This window comes from Armigeres subalbatus, chromosome 2 (assembly GCF_024139115.2).
Source record: "Armigeres subalbatus isolate Guangzhou_Male chromosome 2, GZ_Asu_2, whole genome shotgun sequence".
Lineage (NCBI taxonomy): Eukaryota > Metazoa > Arthropoda > Insecta > Diptera > Culicidae > Armigeres > Armigeres subalbatus.
In genome coordinates this window covers 304,075,217-304,096,890 of record NC_085140.1, presented here as the reverse complement: position 1 = coordinate 304,096,890, position 21,674 = coordinate 304,075,217, and the positions used below count along the sequence as shown (strand labels likewise).

Genomic DNA, 21,674 nt, shown 5'->3' with positions numbered 1-21,674 from the left:
CACCAGAATCACTCTGCAATTCAAGAATCAGAAATTTGGTAATCAATTGAATAAAGAACCCTTAAAATGAATCTTATAGAAAATCTTAAAGTGAGTCTACACGGAAATAAAGAAAGAATTCTAGGATCAATTCCTGTTAAACATTTCGGCGGCGAGGAGGCACACATACAGCCTTGATGAGCTTTAAAAGCCATGAAGTTTGATACCCATATTGACATATTTGGAAAATGTTAAACAATGGCCACTTTGCTTAGAACCGGTTTCACGGATTTCACAGAGACAGCCATTACTCAGGTGTCGTTCGACCGATCTGTGACATCAATATCTCAATAAACTCAGGAAAAACTCTAGTTTCTGTAAAAATATATCACTCATATGAAAAATTCAAGCGACCAAAAAATAGCATTTTTGGCAAATCAAACAAACCGGAATATCTCCGGTATCTGGCGATCTGAACAGCCTAACCCGGTTTTCCTAAACTAGGTGAATTTCTCCGTCGAAACCTGGCTGAAAAGAAATCGGTTGAACTTCAAAAGAGTTATGGTCATTTAAATTTTGAGAAAATTTTGCCTGTCCCGATCACAGGGCTGGTAGCGTTAAATGCCGTTCAAAATAGTGACTTAGTGACCAACGATGACGAAAAAAGTGACCAAATAGTGACTTCCAGATGCAGAAAAAGTGACCAAATAGTGACTTTCATATGAAGTCTTAACCAGGTACATAGAGAGCTGAGTTACATTAGCATTGTCAGTGTGTAACTCGTAGTAGCTTGGAAACTAGTGATATCATGTTTTTGTTTTGAAATCCTTATCTAGAATACTATCAAATATACAGAAAAGACAAAAATTACAAAATCATGATGATTGCTACTGCTGGCTGTGCCCTTCACAGTAACTAGTAGGAGAATAGAGCTTAGCAAAAGGCAACCGATTTTGAGACACTTTCATAAGTAGTAAGAAGATTTTCAAGCAGCATTGTGATGAAAACTTAAAAAACTCAAAATTATGATGACATTTTAAAAAAAACGATTTTTCCAACGATTTAAATACATACAGGCTTGCCATAAACTCCTCACCGAGTGGAAAATGAGCAAGAGTCAGAGTTTTTTTGCATCAAAACTCACAACAATGAGCATCATCCTACCCGAGCTTGTGCATCGTAAAACAAGAGGGAGTTTGACGTTCATCTTTTCCTTGTGGTGCGTCACTCACTCTCACTCACACGTAAAACAGCCTCTACGATTTTCATCACATGCAAAGCGTCGCTCCGGAGGCTTAATGAGTGCTCTTCCACCGGACGCCAAACTCGCTTGTGTTTTTGCTTCACGCTTAAAATCAATAACACAGAGATGTGTTTGAATCACACAAAACGGACCTAATGCGGAACATCCCCTAGATGAGCGATAGTTACACAGCCACAAAAATAGCTCGTGTGGTTTTATTGAAGCTTGGATTTCAATATTTTCAACAGTATTTGGTTCCTCATGAAACAAGGAATCTGTACAAACGTTTACATGTTGAAAAGGACCGTTATCACGACCGTACGAGGCATTTTTGTGCCTGTGTAACTGTCGCTCATCTAGGGGATGTTCCACATTAGGTCCGTTTTGTGTGATGCAAACACATCTCTGTGTTATTGATTTTAAGCGTGTTCGCTCTTCCTCACTCTGCTTGTTTGGGCCTCTACTTCAGTTACGCTTCCCATCATTCGTGAGGATGCGAACGCAGCATTTTGCTGAGGATGATTTTATTTAACACTAGCGAGTTTGAGGAGTTTTGTCAAACCTGAACATATAATGGTCGGCAAAATAAAGTGCCCATTTCCGCTTTCGTACAAAACTTTGGAGCTCCAGATCTGCCCGTGAACCAATTTTACTAAAAATTTGATCAGAACTCAGATATAACATGAATTTTACTATAACTTAGTTCCAACCATATTGGTTCACAGGTTCGCAAAAAAATATTTTTAAAATATCTTGATTTCCTTAGGTTTTAGAGTGATGACATGTTCAGCAAAAATGTGTATTTTGGCAATACAAAAAGTGCCATACTCAGCTAAGTGAACTATCGAACTTCATAAGTTGCGCTTGAATTGAATCTTGAACATGAATCGTTGACTGATTATTCCACCAACAGCCAATTATATACGAAGTTGCCTAAACGTATGCCTAAGCTTCGCTATGTGGTCTGCATGCAAGCCTCTCGATCCCGATTTTCAATTGAAATCGTTTATCGTAAGGCGATTTCTTGTGGCAAACTTCCATAAGGCGTTTGATTGAAATTCTTACGTCCAGTTTTTCTCAGTGCCGAAATTCTGGAATTTCTTCTGACATATCTTACCTTCAAATTTTTGTTTTCAAAACTATTAGTAGATGATGAAGGATAACAACACAGATAGAAAAAGTTGTTAAAATTTACACGAAAGCCTGAATGTATGCGATTTCCATTGCATTATGCCATATTTTATATTATGTATGCTATAGAAACTGACATAATGCTATAGAATTTGCATACATTCAGGGTGAACTCGTTGGAAAATATCCATGTGCGCCGAAATATTGTAATTTTCCATGCCTTTATTTTTTACGCGCTTCTTAGTTTTCATTATTTTTCTTCTGTGAAGACGGATTTATCAATCAAAAACGATTTTAATTTACTTTCCGTTATCGATACTCTATTATCGTTCATTATTCTCCCTGACGTAAGAGAGCTAAACTGCCGTGAATCGCATATTTGTCCATATGAATAGGAAACCCAGCAAAGATGGGACAGATATGCGATTCACGGCAGTAGATCTATTTTTATATCTTGGCCACCTTAGAGAGAAGAAGATCATAGTTGATATGAACCGTAAGTTATCTGGCGATTTCCACAATACACTTGGAGCTTTTTTGGTCAAAGTCAAACCTGCCCATGAATCTATGAAAGTAACATCGGTCTTTAGATCTATAAAATACGTCACGCAAAAAATGGCGATTTCCCCTTTGTCACACTTTTTCTATTTAACATCTGAATTTTTTGCATGAATCGAATTTTCGGAACCCTCCCTCCCCACTACAAGCGTGACGTACTTTGTGGATGGCCGCTTATCCAAACATGTACAATTTTGTACATATTTCGAAAGTAAAAATTTCTTACACATTACTATTCAATTAGACCACAATGTATCGCTGTTTTTACATCAAATTTTTCAAGATAACATTCTTTATACCGTTCATGCGACAATTAAATATCTCAAAACAAAATTATAGAGTACGTTTAAAAAAAAGGCAATATGCAATGTTTTTATTGAACTAATTGAACAGTAAATGGAAATGTCACATCAGTTGGATACTAAAAGTTTATTTACGGTCTTCATTTGAAACCCTAGACCTAAACTAATATCGCCTTTTCAAATACATTGTCTGGAATTAAACACCAAGAAAGAACCTTCCCGACCACGTGATTGGGAGTGATGAAAATGTTTATCCTGGCTCTCAATATTTGTCACAAGTACGAATGTAATCCTTAGCGATATAAAACCGGATGAAATCCGTCCCTACGGAACTTGGAGAGGAAAAAACGTTTTACCGTATTATTGACATCCCAGCGAAATCACGTCTTCTTGTTGCTTGCGGCCCCCACCGCCTTCATCGTCGTCATCATCATCTCCATCAGCAGCCCACTTCCGTGTCAACATTGCGTGGGGTTGAATCGCGAGAAGCCCCATTGGAAAAACCTGTGAAAATTGATGTTTGATGCTTCAACAGTCGCTTCGCTGGGGTCGTTCTCGCGCAGTCAAGCTGCTCCAACTTCACGTCATGTCGCGTCATCAGCCAGTCTGCGTCCTTCGAGAAGTTCGATCCACACAAAAAAGGGTGGAAAGCAGTTGGAGGTTCTCTTGTGTTTTTATAGATTTTCTTGCACAATCCAAGGACATTGTTGTCTCGAGTGCCAGCCAGAGGGAATCCGATCGGAGTGGGTGGATTTCAACCCTCGATTAAAATGTCTTGCATCAGCAGCCAAACCAACAAGTTACAGCAGACGTCGGGATTACTACAAGCGAGACACGTTGGGGATGGAATCCGGCAAACTGTTATGTTGGGAGATTTCTTTCCAAGTAATTGTGGATCAATTTAATTTTAAATGACGGATCGTTTATTTTTAAGTGGGTTTTTGTTTGTCTAACGGATTTGCTAATGGAAATCAGTTCTTTATTTGATTTGTTAAAAGTGAATAGGGACCATACCATAAGTCGATTAGAAGTTTTGTGCTTAGTACGAATTATTCTATTCTAAATTTTAGGGATTAGAAGAACATTTACACATTTATTTTCAAAATATCATATTTGAATCTGTTTTTTAATACTTTGAGAATTTTCTACCATTCTTAATAATTATAATATACTATCACATTAATTATCTTATCTTACTGTCTAATCACCAGGGCATTCCATTCTACACAACAGATTTTTTTGCTGAAGATTCATGAATTTCATTGTTTAGAAAATAGTACTACTAATGTATGTACATCCGAATTAAACTCGCTTCATATATGGTTTCTTGCCAAGACATCAATTCAGAAAACACTTTTGCAAAATATTCCGGTTCTGTGAAAAAGTTCCAAATTGTTGAGAGATTCGATAGTTGTGATTGTACACACTCTTAGTTAACAGTGAACATTTCGTCTCGATTTATTTCAATAAGAGTCAAAACACAATAATTTAAAACCATAATCAGTGCCCGGCGGTTTTATTACATAAAGAAGAAATTTTTACGATACTTGCCTTTCAAACGTATTGCCAACAAAGCAAAACCAACGCACACCAACTAGCCTGAGTTTCTTCTATATAGAGACAGGGAAAAGTTATCCAAACTTCCTGATCGGGCGCGACTCGTTTAAATCTAAGACTGGTGTAGGTGCAGTACATATATGATTGCTCTATTCCACTTAATCCATTGCTGATAGAGTTTCCATTTCCCGGTCAGTTTCGCTGTCCTGGGATTCCGGATGAAATTTTTCATATATCGCGGGAAATCCCGGGATTTTTCGAAGTTTAAAAAAAATGTTTTATTTGTAAAGCTATGTCCATTTAGGATCCGAAATCATTTATTGTATTTCAGCCGCACGGAAAGTGAAATAAAGGTCCCGTGAAGTTTTGGCCAGATTAGGCGAGTTGCCACTACAGCCGGGAAGTCATCCAGTGGTTCCGCGATAATAACGAAGATTTCATCGATAAAAACATAAATTCACGCAACTGCCCACAGCTCCGGCCCATCGAGATATTTTGGGCAGTAATGAAGCGGAAGCTGAAGAAAAGTGGAAAAACAGCTCGGGACGCGACTCAGATGACCAAAATGTGGAACAAATGTGCCAAGGAAGTTAACTCCGGAGGTGTGCAACTTTTGATGAGAGGAATAAAGAAGAAGTTGCGAATTTTCACTAGAAACAAGAAGAAATGATTTGAATCAATATTTTTTCTTTAAAGTACAGTGAATTACTCTTGTTTTGATGTATTATCTTCATTTGTACGTCAATCCGTTACCAAGATACAGATGATTTTATTATTCCGGATTCTAAATGGACATGGCTTTTAAACGATTTTAATCAATGTTTTAAATGGCCAGATAATACAGATCAAAGTTCAAATTTAATTTGGATCCTTTCTTTGGAAGAGAAGCAAATAAAAGCAAATAATCCATTCTTCAAAAAGCAAATAATATTCATGTTATTATCGGAAAGTAGTCGGCATTATTGTTGCATTGTTTTAAATTTAGACAGTTGCTGGGTTTGCCCTATTGAAGCAACATATTTTCTGTTCGAAGTGTGCGACATGTTTTTTGAGCTAGCAAATGTTTTAGAGACGATGAGCTCAGGACGACTGATTCAGTATTAGGCGGAGTGTTGAACTATCAAGTTATTTATTTTATCTATTGCGTTTATTTGACAGGCTCGGGCGTGTATAACACTTAACGGAGCCGAGACTCTTCATGATATTTACAATCGATATCATCTTATTATCAACAGTTAGTAAGGAGAAAGGGGCATAGACCAAGATACTCGGTAATGTGCGGCAGTTTGCTTTCGATTAAAGATGAGTGGAAAACCAGTAAGATGTAGCTGGTTGTTTAAATAAAAGAGAGCTGCAGCTGCTGGCAGAAGTATCAGTCACCAGCACGACATGGAGTAAAGGCAACTCTCATATTGCGTTTTCTTTGTGAGAGGGATCTCTTATTTTAAATATTTTCATGGCTACTGCAAAATATGTAATGAGTTCATTACCTAAGTTGGCTTAAACATTTTTTGTCTCGTATATCCCGAGATTTTCAGGATATCAAAAACAATTTCATAACTTTTGTTGTAGCAACGCCTTAACAACGTGAACAAAACCCAAACTGCGCTGGCTATCCGGATCATCATCATAGATGATACGCAGCACTTTTTGACGAAGACTGCGAGTGCGTGTTGGATAACCTCGAGCATTGTCCAGAGCTCATGCTCGTAGAGTACGGAAAGTTTGTTGATAGTTTGGAACAACGGCAAACTCTATTCGGTCGAAGTGTCTTGCGGAGTCCAAAGTACCGTGCAAACTCAAACTTCGGACGCTTAAGCACTTTCTGATATAAAATCATCCTGTTTACTGACATTTTAAGTCACACCGTTTAAATCACCATTGCAATCACTAAGTATAGTATTCATCTTTGAACTACGTATTTGATATGTGCAAGATATTACGAAGAATGTTTGTAATTTATGAAAATGTCCGGCTTCTGTTTGATTCAAACCTCGGACACCGGCGGGGTTGGATTCATATTTCGGACACAAAGATTCAAACTTCGGACACCTGATTACACAATACCAGGAAGAATAATTGAAAATAATTCGCACTGCACAGCTCAGACTGTCTTTTAATCATTTCGTCACATTGTTTTAACATGTCTTATTAGAATGTAACTATACTAAAACAAGCTAAAACTATTAGTCATCCAAATGCAGCTTGACGAAACATTTCGATGAAATATTTCAGAAAATTTCCCATACGAATTGAAGTGTCCGAAGTTTGAGTAGGTCCGAAATTTGATTTTCCACGGTACGACACCACGCGTTTCCGAATTCCTCTACTGGTATCGTTTTCGACGGTCTCTGGTGAGCACAAGTATATGGTTTCATTAACCATTTCTACTTCGTCATTATCGATACAAACTCGTTCTCCAAAACGTTCTCAAGTGCAACTCAAGGTATCTAACAGTTCAACCAAGGTTTTTGCAATGGCCCCAACATCGATGTGTACTCACCACTGGCGCACCATGCAAACCCAATTTTGTTGAATACGAGATGTTCAAGGTACTTCAAACCATTCTATAGTTCAGCTCAAGGTATCTACCAGATCAATCAAGGCTTTTGCAATGTTCTTATCGTCGTAATATACCCAGTATGGTTTAATAGACATATGCGCATCATGTAAACCCAATTTTCTTGAATTGTAGATGTTCAAGGTACTACAAAATATTCTAAAGTTCAACTCAAGATATCTTCCGGATCAACCAAGGTTTTTTTTTGCAATGTCCTCAACATCGATATGTACCCAACCTGGCTCAATAAGCATATTCACACCAATCAAACCCAGTTGTGTTCAATACGAAATGTTCAATGTATTCCAAAACATTCTCGAGTCCTGCTCAAGGTAGCTACCAGATCAATCAACGCTTTTGCAATATTCTTATTGTCGGCATATACACAAACCAGTCCAATAGACATATGCGCATTAGGGTGGTTCAAAAAATCGATTTTGCTCCACAGTGCTCATCTAATTCTTTACCATGTTCTGAGTGTCCTCTGAAAATTTGAGCTCATTTGGATCAAAACTGATTTAGCACAAGCCGTTTCAAGTTTGCATGCAAATTAGTATGGGAAAATTTATTTTTTCATTATACTGTTAATGACGCTTCCCCATTAAGCGCAGGTTAAAAGAAAACCTACACAGCTAAAAGGAATACTCAACAGCTTTCACCCAACGAAAATCGCATGTTGATTAATCGTATAAGAGTATAATGAAAAAATAAATTTTCCCATACTAATTTGCATGCAAACTTGAAACGGCTTGTGCTAAATCAGTTTTAATCCAAATGAGCTCAAATTTTCAGAGGACACTCAGAACATGGTAAAGAATCAGATGAGCACTGTGGAGCAAAATCGATTTTTTGAACCACCCTAATGCGCATCATGATTTGTATGCAAAGGTTTTTGAGGCCGGGGAAGGTTCTTATGATGGTTCGAGACCCCTCCTCCTCTTGAAAGGGGGGCTCCCATACAAATGAAATACAAATTTCAACATAACTCGGAAATTAATCGAGCAAATGGAATTAAAATTGGTATATGGAGGTTTTTCAAGTCAAGAAATATTGTCTATAGTAGTTCGAGACCCATAGTAAATTGTAAATTGCGTAAATTAAGTAAATTAAGAAATACGTAAATTGCGCATGTAAACAAATTTCAGAAAATTTTTCAATTTTAGGCGAGACGAAGTTCGTCGGGTCTGCTAGTATTATATATAAATGCAAATCAACAACAGAAAAAAAATACTAATTTAAAAAAAAACAACCGATTAACAATAAAACAATAACCAAATTTTCCACAAAATAAATACTATATTATGATATTTAAAAAAATCCAATGGAATCCAATGCAATAATGCAAAAAAGTACCAAATATATAAACATTCTTTGAACAAATAGGAAAAAGCCACAAAATAATGACATTTTCTCTACCCTTCAAAGAAGGTTTTCAGGAAAACTCATGGTCTTTTTTTCATGGAGTCCATTAAACGCACACGGTTCTTTGCTAGTTTATAGATTTCTTATATCTGATCTTCTTATTTAAAAACTTTACTATACATACATTATATAATTCTGTTCGTATGTTTTGTTTTCGAAACTGAATTATAATAATGTTTCCTCTTACTAGAGAAGCAACTAAAAGAGATTGAAAACGCGCAGAAGGAACAGCCTGGTATTTTGGTAACGTAACCTATATTAAAACATTTACTTAGATTAATATCTCTACACAATACGCAGCTTATTGCCTATTATGATTAAAGTAGATGAATGTCATTTGTTATTCTTATCTGTACAGGCTTATACATACTAAATGCATTAAATATTACACATTTATCAAGTTTAAGCTTATTCACAATTTTTGCATTAACCATATCACACACGCACACATTTTAATCACACTAAAACTCACCCCACACAAATCGCAGTGCAAATCCGTTTCATCATCACTGCATAGCACTCGCCGCCATGTAGTTATAGTTGGCACCATAACTGTTGTTGTTGTTATTGTGATGATGATTGTAATGGTAGCCATGGTTGTTGTACGGATATTGCTGATAGTAGTAATGGTACGGATGGTTCTGATGGTGCAGATGATGGTGGTGATGGTGATGGGGATGATGATGGTACGACTGGCGCTAGGAGCTTGGGCTCGACGGGGTCGGCGCAACAAACGGCGTCCACTTGAGGCAGTCGCGATCGATCTGGGGTATATTGCCGCGCCGCTTCACCCGTTCCTCGTACTCCTCGAGAACGTCCTGCAATGGGAAACAATGCACAGAAAGGGGGAACCATTAGTTCGTTGCAGTTTTGGCCGACCGAGTGGTACCCTGAAGAAAATGACAAGATCTTTTTATTTACAATTCAAGAAATTAGTCCGACTGACTGTATATGATTCGCACCTTCCACCGAAGATCACGCAAATGTGCCATTATATAGGCAGCCAAACCGAACGAGAGGCCCGGGCAATTAACCCGTCAATCATCGATCCAGTGGTTTGATACAATTTCACCTTAGGTCTTCTAGATGCGTTCATATTCAATTGGCTGCATTCTAAATAAGCTGTGTATGATCTGCTTAACAGACTCAACACGAAAGGTTTGCAGTTAAATATGTTTTATTCGGTTCAAATAGTTGGAGGGGCTCATTGATGGTTCAAGAATTTGACAAAAATTGATACTGCTTCAAGAAGGTTTTTACACAATATTTTTAAAATGTTGACAGGTTAATTGGCTATAATTTCATCAGTGTTTGTTGCTAAGAATATCTTTTATAGGTGTCAATGGGTCTGGTTAATTTATCACAAAAGCCTTTTGGCATAATTTTAAACTGCGATAAAAATATAGGCCATTTGGCATAAAAGACATCTTTCAATAATTAGAACAGTGTAAAAAGTAAGCGTCATGTGGCACAAAGACATGTTTTAACAAATATAAACTATTAATATAAGTTATCGGAAAGTCGAATAGTTTATAAAAAATAATTTTTTTTTTTTTTTTTTTTTTCATGTAACCCGTTGGCAGTCTCTCGACTCAAACTCTACTCCGGGTCCATCCCTGTTATTCCCCACGGTAATTAAATTTGCTTCTATGAGCCTCTACTTTAGATCAATAACAGACGTTCCTAAGCCACGTTGCTCAAATGGTCACTGTTTTAGGCCTGATCCAAATAGTTTTATTAAATAGTCCCCTTCAATAACATAACTGATCACCGTTTTCACCATTATAACTATCACTCATCACTCCAACTTAACACTACGTCTATTCCTGTTGATCCGGTGATTAAATTTGCTTCTACGAGCCTCTATTTTTGATCATTAACAGACGTTTCTAAGCTACGTTGCTCAAATGGTCACTGTTAAGGCCTGATTCAAATAACTCTAATTTTAGCTCTGATTCAAATAGTTTTCTATAAAATAATCCCGGTAGCATCACTTATTATCGTTTTCACCACCATCACTATCATAATTACTATTATCCCTGTCATCACAAATAACTTATTTACAGTCATGAACACACACACAATGAATCGATCTTCAAAACAGCGCTGTTATATATCATATAAGAACCGACATTTCTACTAGCTTTCATTGGACATGTACCGAATATTTTACATTATTTCTAGTATAATTATAAAATGATTCCCATTTCTAGCACCTCACTCAATATTGCATTTCATTCTTCATACTCACTACGACCATGTTCCCATCCCATTTAAATCAACTTTATCTTTTACCTAGCTTCTTCTGTCACTATGTCTATACCACCAATACCAACTTGTGTATTAACCTTTTCACTAACACTTGCATAACCACACAACATCACCATATTCATATCAACAACCATTTTTTTCACAATTTCATCGAGATCAGCAATCATCACTACTATCCCTACTACAATGTTAACGCAAACAAAAACTAGTCAGTCATTTTTTTTCTAAATTAGCAGTTTCCATCAAACAAATGAAGCTCAACAAATAATAAGCTTATAATCTATCGCGAGAGTCAGTCTTATTGTAGATATGATGACAAAGAGAGAAAACTCGAATAGAAATGCATTTTGAAACAATAATAACGCACTAGATTTTGATAAATATGACTCGTTTAAAATTTATTTTGGAATCTATTTAGTCTATTTACCAGGCCACACTTCAGAACCGTGCGCCCAGCAATCATCAAAAATTCTCAACTTAACAACACCGAATACTGTTGCTATGGGCCTGTTGGTCTTCAAAAGCTTCGAAATCGCCTCCGAATAAGATTCAACAGGTAATAATTTTACAGACATTTTTCGAGCTTCGAATTTTTGATAGGCTTAGGAAGGATAGGCTGGTAGATCTTTATGTCTATGGATCTATTGTTAATCTAGTCATAGTTATGTCGAAAGTTTCGCACTGTGTCATTATTACTCAGTCTGTCTTAGTTATCTTATGTTTCCTACGTTATTCAGTTCAATTCTATACTCATTGTAGATTATGTTACGTTTTGATGTCAGTTCATTGTCTCTATCGCTAAAGGTCACTAAAGGTATGGGGATTGCTAAAGGTTGCTAAAGGTATCCTAGTTCAAGCGTATAAGTAAGCACCGCTTAAAAGTTAAGCAAACGTGAAGAAATGGTCTTTAAGTTGTCTAATAGTCTCAAAGCCTTACATACAAGCGTAGCATTACTGTAATTTTATGGGTCGTGGTCAGCTATAGGATTCACTTTTCGGTGGCAAAGTACAGCTTCATCACGCCTATTCCCTATCTATTAGAAAAAAAATATCGAGAATGAAGCCAATGTAAGATTGTTTGCATACCATCGTTTTAATTTGTGGTATATTTAATTATGGCTCGTTAAAGTGAGACATAACAAAATAAAAAGGTGCCACGTTCCTAGTTTTGATAAAACTTCTACTCAGTGATTCCAAGAGTCAATTCCCTATTAATGTCTTGATGGTATTTTCTACTGGTTAATTCCTACCTAGCTATGTTTAAGCGTTGCTACGACTCATCATCATCAGGGAGCGCTTCAGAAAAGTATTGCCGCATAGCAGAGATCATTATCACTGATGAAAAGGACCTCTACCTGTCTTCACCACCATTCAAGGCTCCAAGATACGATGTCCGTTGAATCACATGCACATGCGTAAAATCAGTGCATCAATGCCGGATTATATGTGACGCGGCATTAAACAAAAAATAGTCAACATGTGATATCACCACGACAGGATATGTCTTTGGTTGCCATATCAGTGCTAATGGCGTAAGCCCAACCATCGCAACAAGATAACATATCCGAGGAGGGAGAAATAATGTAAGAAAAATGCTTGAGAATATCATTTCAAGACCAAAATCTCAAAACTACCCATACGCTGCTGCAAATAAAGACCCAAACGACGACCCGACGAATCCAACAGCTCTCCCATGCAAACCAACACCATCAACACGCACGCGAGGGTATCTGCTACCTGTTGATAGTGCTGGTCCGCGCGAGAGCGCCACTAGACTCCCGAAATCGACGCTCGAGCTCGAGTCCTCGCCCACAAAGACAAGTCACTGTTCAAACGAATGTTGCCTTAATTGACTCCCCCATCCCGGGCACAGATTCTTTCCGAAGGATACTCAATATAAGTTCCACCGGGAAGCCAAGCACCAGAGATTAAGGAAAATCAGATAATCCAGGCGTCTTGCGTCTGTTATTTAAGCAGAGAAGATGTTATAGGTGATATTCTCAATACGGCCGTTCAGAATGGTTCAGCGGATGCAAATTATGGATCATTATTAGGTCTTGTAATTTTAAACAAAACGTTCAGACTACAACGCGATAAACTATGAATATTATTATATCGGAGTTTTTAATTAGGATCGCGAATCAAGTAAAAATACTGATAAGTATAAGTTTGTAATTACTACCGACATTGTATTTGTGATCAAAACTGACATTGTGTTTTTAGTTAAAACTAAAGTATACTTAATACGTAACTGTATAAAGTAGTGTTATTAAAAAAAATATAATAATTTTCATTATAAATTCTGATTAATATCAAGATACTGATCCAACATCACATCTTCAAGGGCTCCTCACAAGCTACACATTTCATTCAGGCACTTTAGAACGTCCATGTAGTAACTTGTTCACACTTGAAATCTGCCTCGACCAAGTTGGCAGAACGCGCCCTTACCCTTTCTGAACCAAAGGGCAGGGAATAGTTTATAAAAAATAATTACATCCACATCGAGTTTGCAGTAGCCATCGAGCAAGTGAGTACATGGCGTGTTTTAGTGTCGCGAAAATGGTAAATTATCTATACGATGTTCGGTGGCTGATGCGCTTGTATTGCGTTTCGCGTTCTTCAATAGTTTGCTGTAGCCATTGAGCAAGTGAGTACAGAGTGCTGCGCTTACGTGCGGTCGTTCAAAACGCGAATCTCCTCAGTTTTCATATGCCACCGGGCGTGCATGTTTTAACTTTTAACTCGTATTAGTGTAATTTCCCATCCCATAGATCGCATCGCTTACCAAAGTGAAACCAGATAAATTATCCTTTGTAACTAAAACGATATCCTATCCCAAGACAATCGTGGAGATGCAGAGGTATACTCGGTACCTAATAGCAACGAGAGTCGGACTAACAATCCTTCCATTCCTATATGATCGTAAGGATGTGGCCGGCGCCGTTATTGACTTTAAATGTTCGAGCTCCCGAGACGTGTACATTGAGAATGGGTAGCTAATCCCAAGCCCCATTCATTGTGTTCTCTGTACAATTTCGCAAGTTCAGTCAATCACGGAGTAGCAACTGCGAATTGTGCGGCCATTATGCTCATGCTCATGCTCTCAATAATTACATCCACATCTCTTTGATATTGTATATCGTAAAGTGACCAGACGTCCCGGATTACGCGGGACAGTCCCAGATTTAGCCTACTTGTCCCGCATTGCTAGGCGTCCCGGAAAACGTCCCCCATTCCGCGATCAATCTGTAAAATCCTGGGAATTTATCTTTAGATCCTTTCCAAATGAGATGTCTGGAAAATATGAAACAGATCCGAATAATCAGAAGAACTACCTACCTACGTCCAAAATACCCCTACGTCCAAAATACCAATTTAAATACCTGTATAGGAAAAAATACGTTTTATCTGATTTGTTCGCAACAAGTTACAAGTTTAGGGGCAGCAGGGACTATGTCCAAGGGCTTGATGATTCCTCCCTAGGCCATCTGCGAGTTGTGGGGCTTGCCTAGGATGTGCTGAGGTTTGATAGTGGCCCTGTTAAATTCCTATAAAAAGCTGCATGTATCCGCAAGTATGCCCCACTTCGACTTCGTGGCGCTGCAGGAGATTTGCTGGACAGGACAGAAAGTGTGGAAAAGCGGGCATCGAGCGACTACCTTCTACCAAAGCTGTGGCACCACCAACGAGCTGGGAACCGGCCTCATAGTGCTGGGTAAGATGCGCCAACGTGTGATTGGGTGGCAGCTAATCAACGCAAGGATGTGCAAGCTAAGGATAAAAGGCCGTTTCTTCAACTATAGTATCATCAACGTGCATTGCACTGCACACGAAGGGAGACCCGACGACGAGAAAGAAGTGTTCTACGCACAGCTGGAGTAGACATACGATGGATGCCCACTGCGGGACGTCAAAATCGTCATCGGCAACATGAATGTACAGGTAGGAAGGGAGGAAATGTATAGACCGGTCATCGGACCGGACCGGATTCCCCGAAAAAAAAATCCAAAAGGTCACATGAAGATCACCTAACCAAGGAACGGAAAACCAAATCGACCACGTTCTAATCGACGGTAAATTCTTCTCCGACATCACGAACGTCCGCACATACCGCAGTGCGAATATTGAGTCCGACCACTACCTCGTTGCAGTATGCCTGCGCTCAAAACTCTCGACGGTGTACAACACGCTTCGAAGCCGGACGCCGCGGCTTAACATCGGGCAGCTACAAGACGGTAGATTAGTCCAAGGATACGCGCAGCAGCTGGAAGTGGCACTTCCAACGGAAGAGCAGCTAGACGCACCTGGATTGTAGCAACTACCGCGCAATCACATTGCTGAACGCCGCCTACAAGGTACTCTCCTAAATGTTATGCCGTCGACTAGCACCTATTGTAAGGGAGCTCGTGGGGCAGTACCAGGGCGAACGCTCCAGCACGGGACAGGTGTTCGCCATTCGCCTAGTACTGCAGAAATGCTGCGAATACAACGTGTCCACACATCATCTATTCATCGACTTCAAAGCCGCATATGATGCAATCGATCGGGACCAGCTACGGATTTCCGGATAAACTGACACGGTTGATCAAAGCGACGATGGATTGGGTGATGTGCGTGATTCGAGTTTCAGAGGCATTCTCGAGTCCCTTCGAAACGCGCAGAGGGGTACGGCAAGGTAATGGTCTTTCGTGTCTGCTATTCAACATTGCTTTGGAAGGGGTAATACAAAGAGCAGGGATTGACACGAGTGGTTCAATTTTTAATAAGTCCGTCCAGCTATTTGGCTTCGCTGACGACATAGATATTATGGTACGTAACTTTCAGAAGATGGAGGAAGCCTACATCAGACTGAAGAGGGAAGCTAAGCGGATCGGACTAGTCATTAACGCGTCGAAGACGAAGTACATGATAGGAAGAGGAAAGGAAAGCGCTGTGTACCATCTATGGTGGGGTGCAGATAGCGGACGGTAAGTGGAGGACGCGAATGAACCACAAGTTGCATGAGCTACTGGGAGAACCATCCATCATTCACACCGCAAAAATCGAACGACTGCGGTGGACCGGGCACGTAGCCAGAATATCGGACAGTAACCCGGTTAAAATGGTTCTCGACAATGATCCGACGGGCACAAGAAGGCGAGGTGCGCAGCGGGCAAGGTGGATCGATCAGGTGGAAGATGAATTGCGGACCCTCCGTAGACTGCGTGGTTGGTAACGTGTCGCCATGGACCGAGCCGAATAGAGCAGATTCTTCCACTTCGGCCTTAGTCTGAATAAATAAAAAAATAATCGCAATAAGTTAAATTAATGATTTCGTGTGTTTTACTTCTACGTGAAGTTAAACGATTTACAATGATATGGAAATGCTTATATCATCTTCCAAACTTAGACGCACATGTTCATGATAGAATTAGAGGCGAAAGTATAGAATTGATAGTTCCGATAGGATACGGCAGGCATGAAGAATGTTTTTATAGAAGTCGATTTGAAAGCGAGCGGAGGGCAATATTTGTGATGGCACATATCACACGACCTTCTATCTGCTAAGCTCCCGTATGAAGGGGGAGGGAAGAATATCAGTGTGGAAGCTGATATATCTTCCACAAGGAAGGTCGTGTGATATGTGCCATCACAAATATTGCCCTCCGCTCGCTTTCAAATCGACTTCTGTAAAAACATTCTTCATGCCTGCCGTATCCTATCGGAACTATCAATTCTATACTTTTGCCTCTAATTCTATCATGAACATGTGCGTCTAAGTTTGGAAGATGATATTAGCATTTCCATATCATCGCAATAAGTTACTTCCAACTCTTGAAATAGGTGTAAACATATGTGGATTGGACCTATCTACCAATCAGTTGCATTTTAAAACAGTTCTTATATGCATTTTACCTTCCTAATGTACGGAAAACACCGATCGCTAGGAGGTTTAACCAGGGTTTAATGTCGCAACTAGTTTACTGTCTATGATCGTTAATGGTAATAATTCGACATTTGAAGAGAGACCAGAGTAATGATGGTAATAATCGAAACGAGTAATGGGAGAAATGGAACGTTGAAACTATTAATATCTTAATGTTGCGGTAGTGTTAAAATAGTCCATTCTGAATACAATAGCATTAAAATCAATTGTGGATATGCTGAAACTCTTCGAATTAACGACTAGAACAGCTTTTGTTTGACAAAATTCCGTTCAAAATGATAAAAAATCTACATTTTTCATTAAAAATTTGAATCCTCCTAGCCTATTATTGCGGAAGTGCTAAGGTCCTTTTGTTGTGGTATCGATCTCCATAAAGAATTGCATGCAATACGGCAAAATTTTTGAAACTATACTTAACGAGCATTCTATTTGACGACTCCAATGTAGAAAAAGACCAACAGGCAATTTTTAAAGTATTTTTGAAATCAATTTTGTTTTGACACGGTGCTTTCTTCTTCTTCTTCTTATTGGCATTACGTCCCCACACTGGGACAAAGCCGCCTCGCAGCTTAGTGTTCATTAAGCACTTCCACAGTTATTAACTGCGAGGTTTCTAAGCCAGGTTACCATTTTTGCATTCGTATATCATAAGGCTAACACGATGATACTTTTATGCCCAGGGAAGTCGAGACAATTTCCAATCCGAAAATTGCCTAGACCGGCACCGGGAATCGAACCCAGCCACCCTCAGCATGGTCTTGCTTTGTAGCCACGCGTCTTACCACACGGCTAAGGAGGGCCCCACACGGTGCTTTACCCCTCCATAATAGATCGTTTTACCCTACAGTAGTATGCCAAAAATGACAAACACAAAATAACACACATAAAAGAACTAACAACAATGCGATCGTGACTAGCTCAAGATTGATCACCAAACTTATAATATCAAACGATGTGTTTTTTTCATGTAACAATTTTCTGGCAGGCGCTAAACAGAACATCACAAGTCAATCACAACATCACACACACCATGTGGCTAAGAATAATGATGTAAGTTAAACATTTTTTAAAATTTTTGTAATTTTACATGGAGCGCAAATATTTACACTTTTGCTCATCTTTCGCGACTCTGTTGAAAAAAAACCCAAAGCTCATTGAAATATACTCACGGCTATGATCAGCCAGGTGAAGTACCCTCAAACTTTCCCAAGCCCACTTACTTAATGACTCAATTTGGTGCTGAGAAATCGATTACATTTATCATGATTCAGTCACAATTTTATTGCGGCTGCTGGCTTGGAATTATGGTAGATAATAAAAAAAATGCTCGCGCGCTTTCGCCAAGGGGATTGAATGGTGCACACCGCGGAATGAGTGCATTGGAAATTTGCACGCTTCATTTTTCACGCTACTGGCTACCAACTTGGCGGCAAGCCATTTCTTTTAACCTGCCTTTGAACTGCGACCACGTGCGTATTGTAATGCATGTAATTGTACGGTGCGGTTAAGACTGTTCAGATGCATCGGCATCTGAAAAATTGTACGTTCGGCAAAAGTTTTTCTGCAAATATGTTCACAGAATTGCATTAATGTGAATTTTGGATTTCACAACCAGTTCTTGACCCAGGTTTGCCCTGTGCTTCTTGTTGTTTTTGGATTATCAAACATGATGACTGATGTACGAAAGCCAAACCTTCTCAACCTATGAAAAACACAGCTAGGGTATCGACAGTTATTCCCGAGATGGGATTGCGCTTCGGCACACTCATCTGAAGAGGCAATTGCATCAACAAGTATAAATTCAATTAGTAAATTCGTAAATTCTCGAGTGGGCACACACGATTGCGGAGCAGTTTTGGCAAAATAGTGTTTCTATCTTTCGTTTTTGAGCCTGTGCCGGGAATGGATCCCTGCCAGGCATATCATCCGTAACCCTATGTTATGCTTAAATAGAGAAGACTGAAAATTATAGTCAAGGCAAGGGCATTAGACTCTAACTCAGTGCAACCATGTTCAAATCCCATACCATTTTTTCTGTCGACAATAACGAAGCGTTTAGTGACCACCCTATCGTGCCAATACTTTTTGTTCGCAGCAGTCTAGCTTGTTAAGGTCTGAGGGAAGCTCTCTCGCGGTAGAGCGCTATTTTCGTACTAAAATGTCTATAACTCGGAACTGGGAACGAATTACGCTTATCCCAACTGACAATCTCTTTGAAATTTATCAAGGAATGTTCCAACAAAATTTCATGGACCTACTATTTCCCAAATTTGAATTAAGCTCTGAAATTATCGCTTCTCAGTACCTCTCTCCGATGATTTGAGGCACAAAGAAACCGAATTTCGCAAAACCCTACTGACAAAAGTTTTGAATTTTTCCTACGATCATTATGATGTAATAAAAAGTATATGTCACCGCAAAAAAATTTGGAGGAAGCTCTTTTTACTTCAACCAAGTTTTTTAAATTCCATACAAAAGTTACCAGCAGAGCAGCCAACAGCATATATTTTCTTGCGGCGCACGGCAGCAAAGGAGCGATGAGAGCGGTAGAAAGTCCGTCAACTTTGTATCTAGCGTGACACTAGAAAAAAGCGTATTCCTATTTGTGAACATGAGGATACCAAATATATAAATTGAAAACAAATATAGGAATTTGATGAGATAAACAATCGAGAATAAATAAAACAAACAAGACAAATAGAACAAATAAGCAAAATAAAAGAAATAAGACAAATGAGACAAATAAAGCAAATAAGACAAATAGGACAAATAAGATAAAAAAGACAAATTCATACGGAAGTCCCTCCGGGTATTCCTCCAGAAGTTCCTCCGGGAATTCCTCCAGGAATTCCTCCAGGAAATCCTCCAGAAGTTCCTTCAGGAATTACTCCGGAAGTTCCTCCAGTGATTCCTCCGGAAGTTCCTCCAGGAATTCCTCCTGGAATTCCTCCGGAAGTTTCTACAAAAATTCCTCCGGAATTTCCTCCAGGAGTTCCTTCGGAAGTTCCTCCGGAAGTTGCTCCAGGAGTTCCTTCGGAAGTTCCTCCAGGAATTCCTCCGGAAGTTCCTCCTGGAAATCCTACGGAAGTTCCTCCAGTAATTCCTCCGGAAGTTCCTCCAGTAATTCCTCCGGAAGTTCCTCCAGTAATTCCTCCTTTGGAAGTTTCTCGGGAATTCCTTCGGAAGTTTCTCCAGAAATTCCTTCGGAAGTTTCTCCAGGAATTCCTTCGGAAATTTCTCCAGAAATTCCTTCGGAAGTTTCTCCAGAAATTCCTTCGGAAGTTTCTCCAGGAATTCTTCCGGAAGTTCCCCCGGGAATTCCTCCGGTAGTTCTCCGGAAGTTCCCCCGGGAATTCCTCCGGAAGTTCCGCTGGGAATTCCTCCGGAAGTTTCCCTGGGAATTCCTTCAAAAGTTTCTTTGAAAACTTCCAGAGGAATTCCCGAGGGAACTTCCAGAGGAATTCCCAAGGGAAATTCCAGAGGAATTTCAGGAGGAACTTCCAGAGGAATTCCCGGAGGAACTTCCGGAGAAAATCCCGGAGGAACTTCCGAAGGAATTCAGGGGAACTTCGGAGGAATTTCAGAACTTCCGAGGAATTCCCGGAGGAACTCCTGGGGAACTTCCTGGAGAAATTCCTGGGAGCTTCCGGAGGAATTCAGAAGGAATTCCTGGGAACTTCGGAGGAATTCCTGGGAAATTCCGGAGGAATTCACGGGGAACTTCGGAGGAATTCAGGAACTTCGAGGAATTCCTGGGGAACTTCCTGAGGAATTCCAGGAGAACTTCCTGAGGAATTCCAGGAACTTCGAGGAATTCCCGAGGGAACTTCCGGAGGAATTCCCGGGAAGCTCCCGGAGGAATTCCCGGGGGAACTTCCGGAGGAATTCCCGGGGGAACTTCCGGAGGAATTCCTGGAGGAACTTTCGAAGGAATTCCTGGAGGAACTTCCGAAGGAATTCCTGGAGGAACTTTCGAAGCAATTTCTGGAGGAACTTCCGAAGGAATTCTTGGAGGAACTTCCTAAGGAATTCCTAGAGGAACTTCAGAAGGAACTCCTGGAGGAACTTTCGAAGGAACTCCTGGAGGAACTTCCGAAGGAGTTCCTTGAAGGAACTTCCGAAGGAATTCCTGGAGGAACTTCCGAAGGAATTTCTGGAGGAACTTCCGAAGGAATTTCTGGAGGAACTTCCGAAGGAATTCCTAGAGGAACTTCCGAAGGAATTCCTGGAGGAACTTCCGAACAAATTACTGAAGGAACTTCCGAAGGAATTTCTGGAGGAACTTCCGAAGGAATTCCTGGAGGAACTTCCGAAGGATTTGGTGGAGGAACTTCCGAAGGATTTGTTGGAGGAACTTCCGAAGGAATTCCTGGAGGAACTTCCGAAGGAATTCCTGGAGGAACTTCCGAAGGAATTCCTGGAGGAACTTTCGAAGGAATTCCTGGAGGAACTTCCAAAGGAATTCCTGGAGGAACTTCCGAAGGAATTCCTGGAGGAACTTCCGAAGGAATTCCTGGAGGAACTTCCGAAGGAATTCCCGGAGGAACTTCCGAAGGAATTCCCGGAGGAACTTCCGAAGGAATTCCCGGAGGAACTTCCGAAGGAATTCCCGGAGGAACTTCCGAAGGAATTCCTAGAGGAACTTCCGAAGGAATTCCTGGAGGAACTTCCGAAGGAATTTCTGGAGGAACTTCCGAAGGAATTCCTGGAGGAACTTCCGAA

The 21,674-nt window shown here is 39.8% G+C and overlaps 1 protein-coding gene across 2 annotated transcripts in view; it reads right to left on the bottom strand.

The window, feature by feature from the left end:
• Positions 1-7,072: 7,072 nt before the first annotated feature.
• The window catches only part of LOC134212512 (histone acetyltransferase KAT7), a 285,742-nt gene continuing 271,140 nt past the window's right edge, over positions 7,073-21,674 (bottom strand). For both annotated transcript variants that reach the window (XM_062690466.1, XM_062690465.1), the window contains one exon: positions 7,073-9,570. In XM_062690466.1, the coding sequence (XP_062546450.1) occupies positions 9,451-9,570 (120 nt within the window). In that variant the 3' untranslated portion in view covers positions 7,073-9,450. The remainder of the gene's footprint in view (positions 9,571-21,674) is intronic.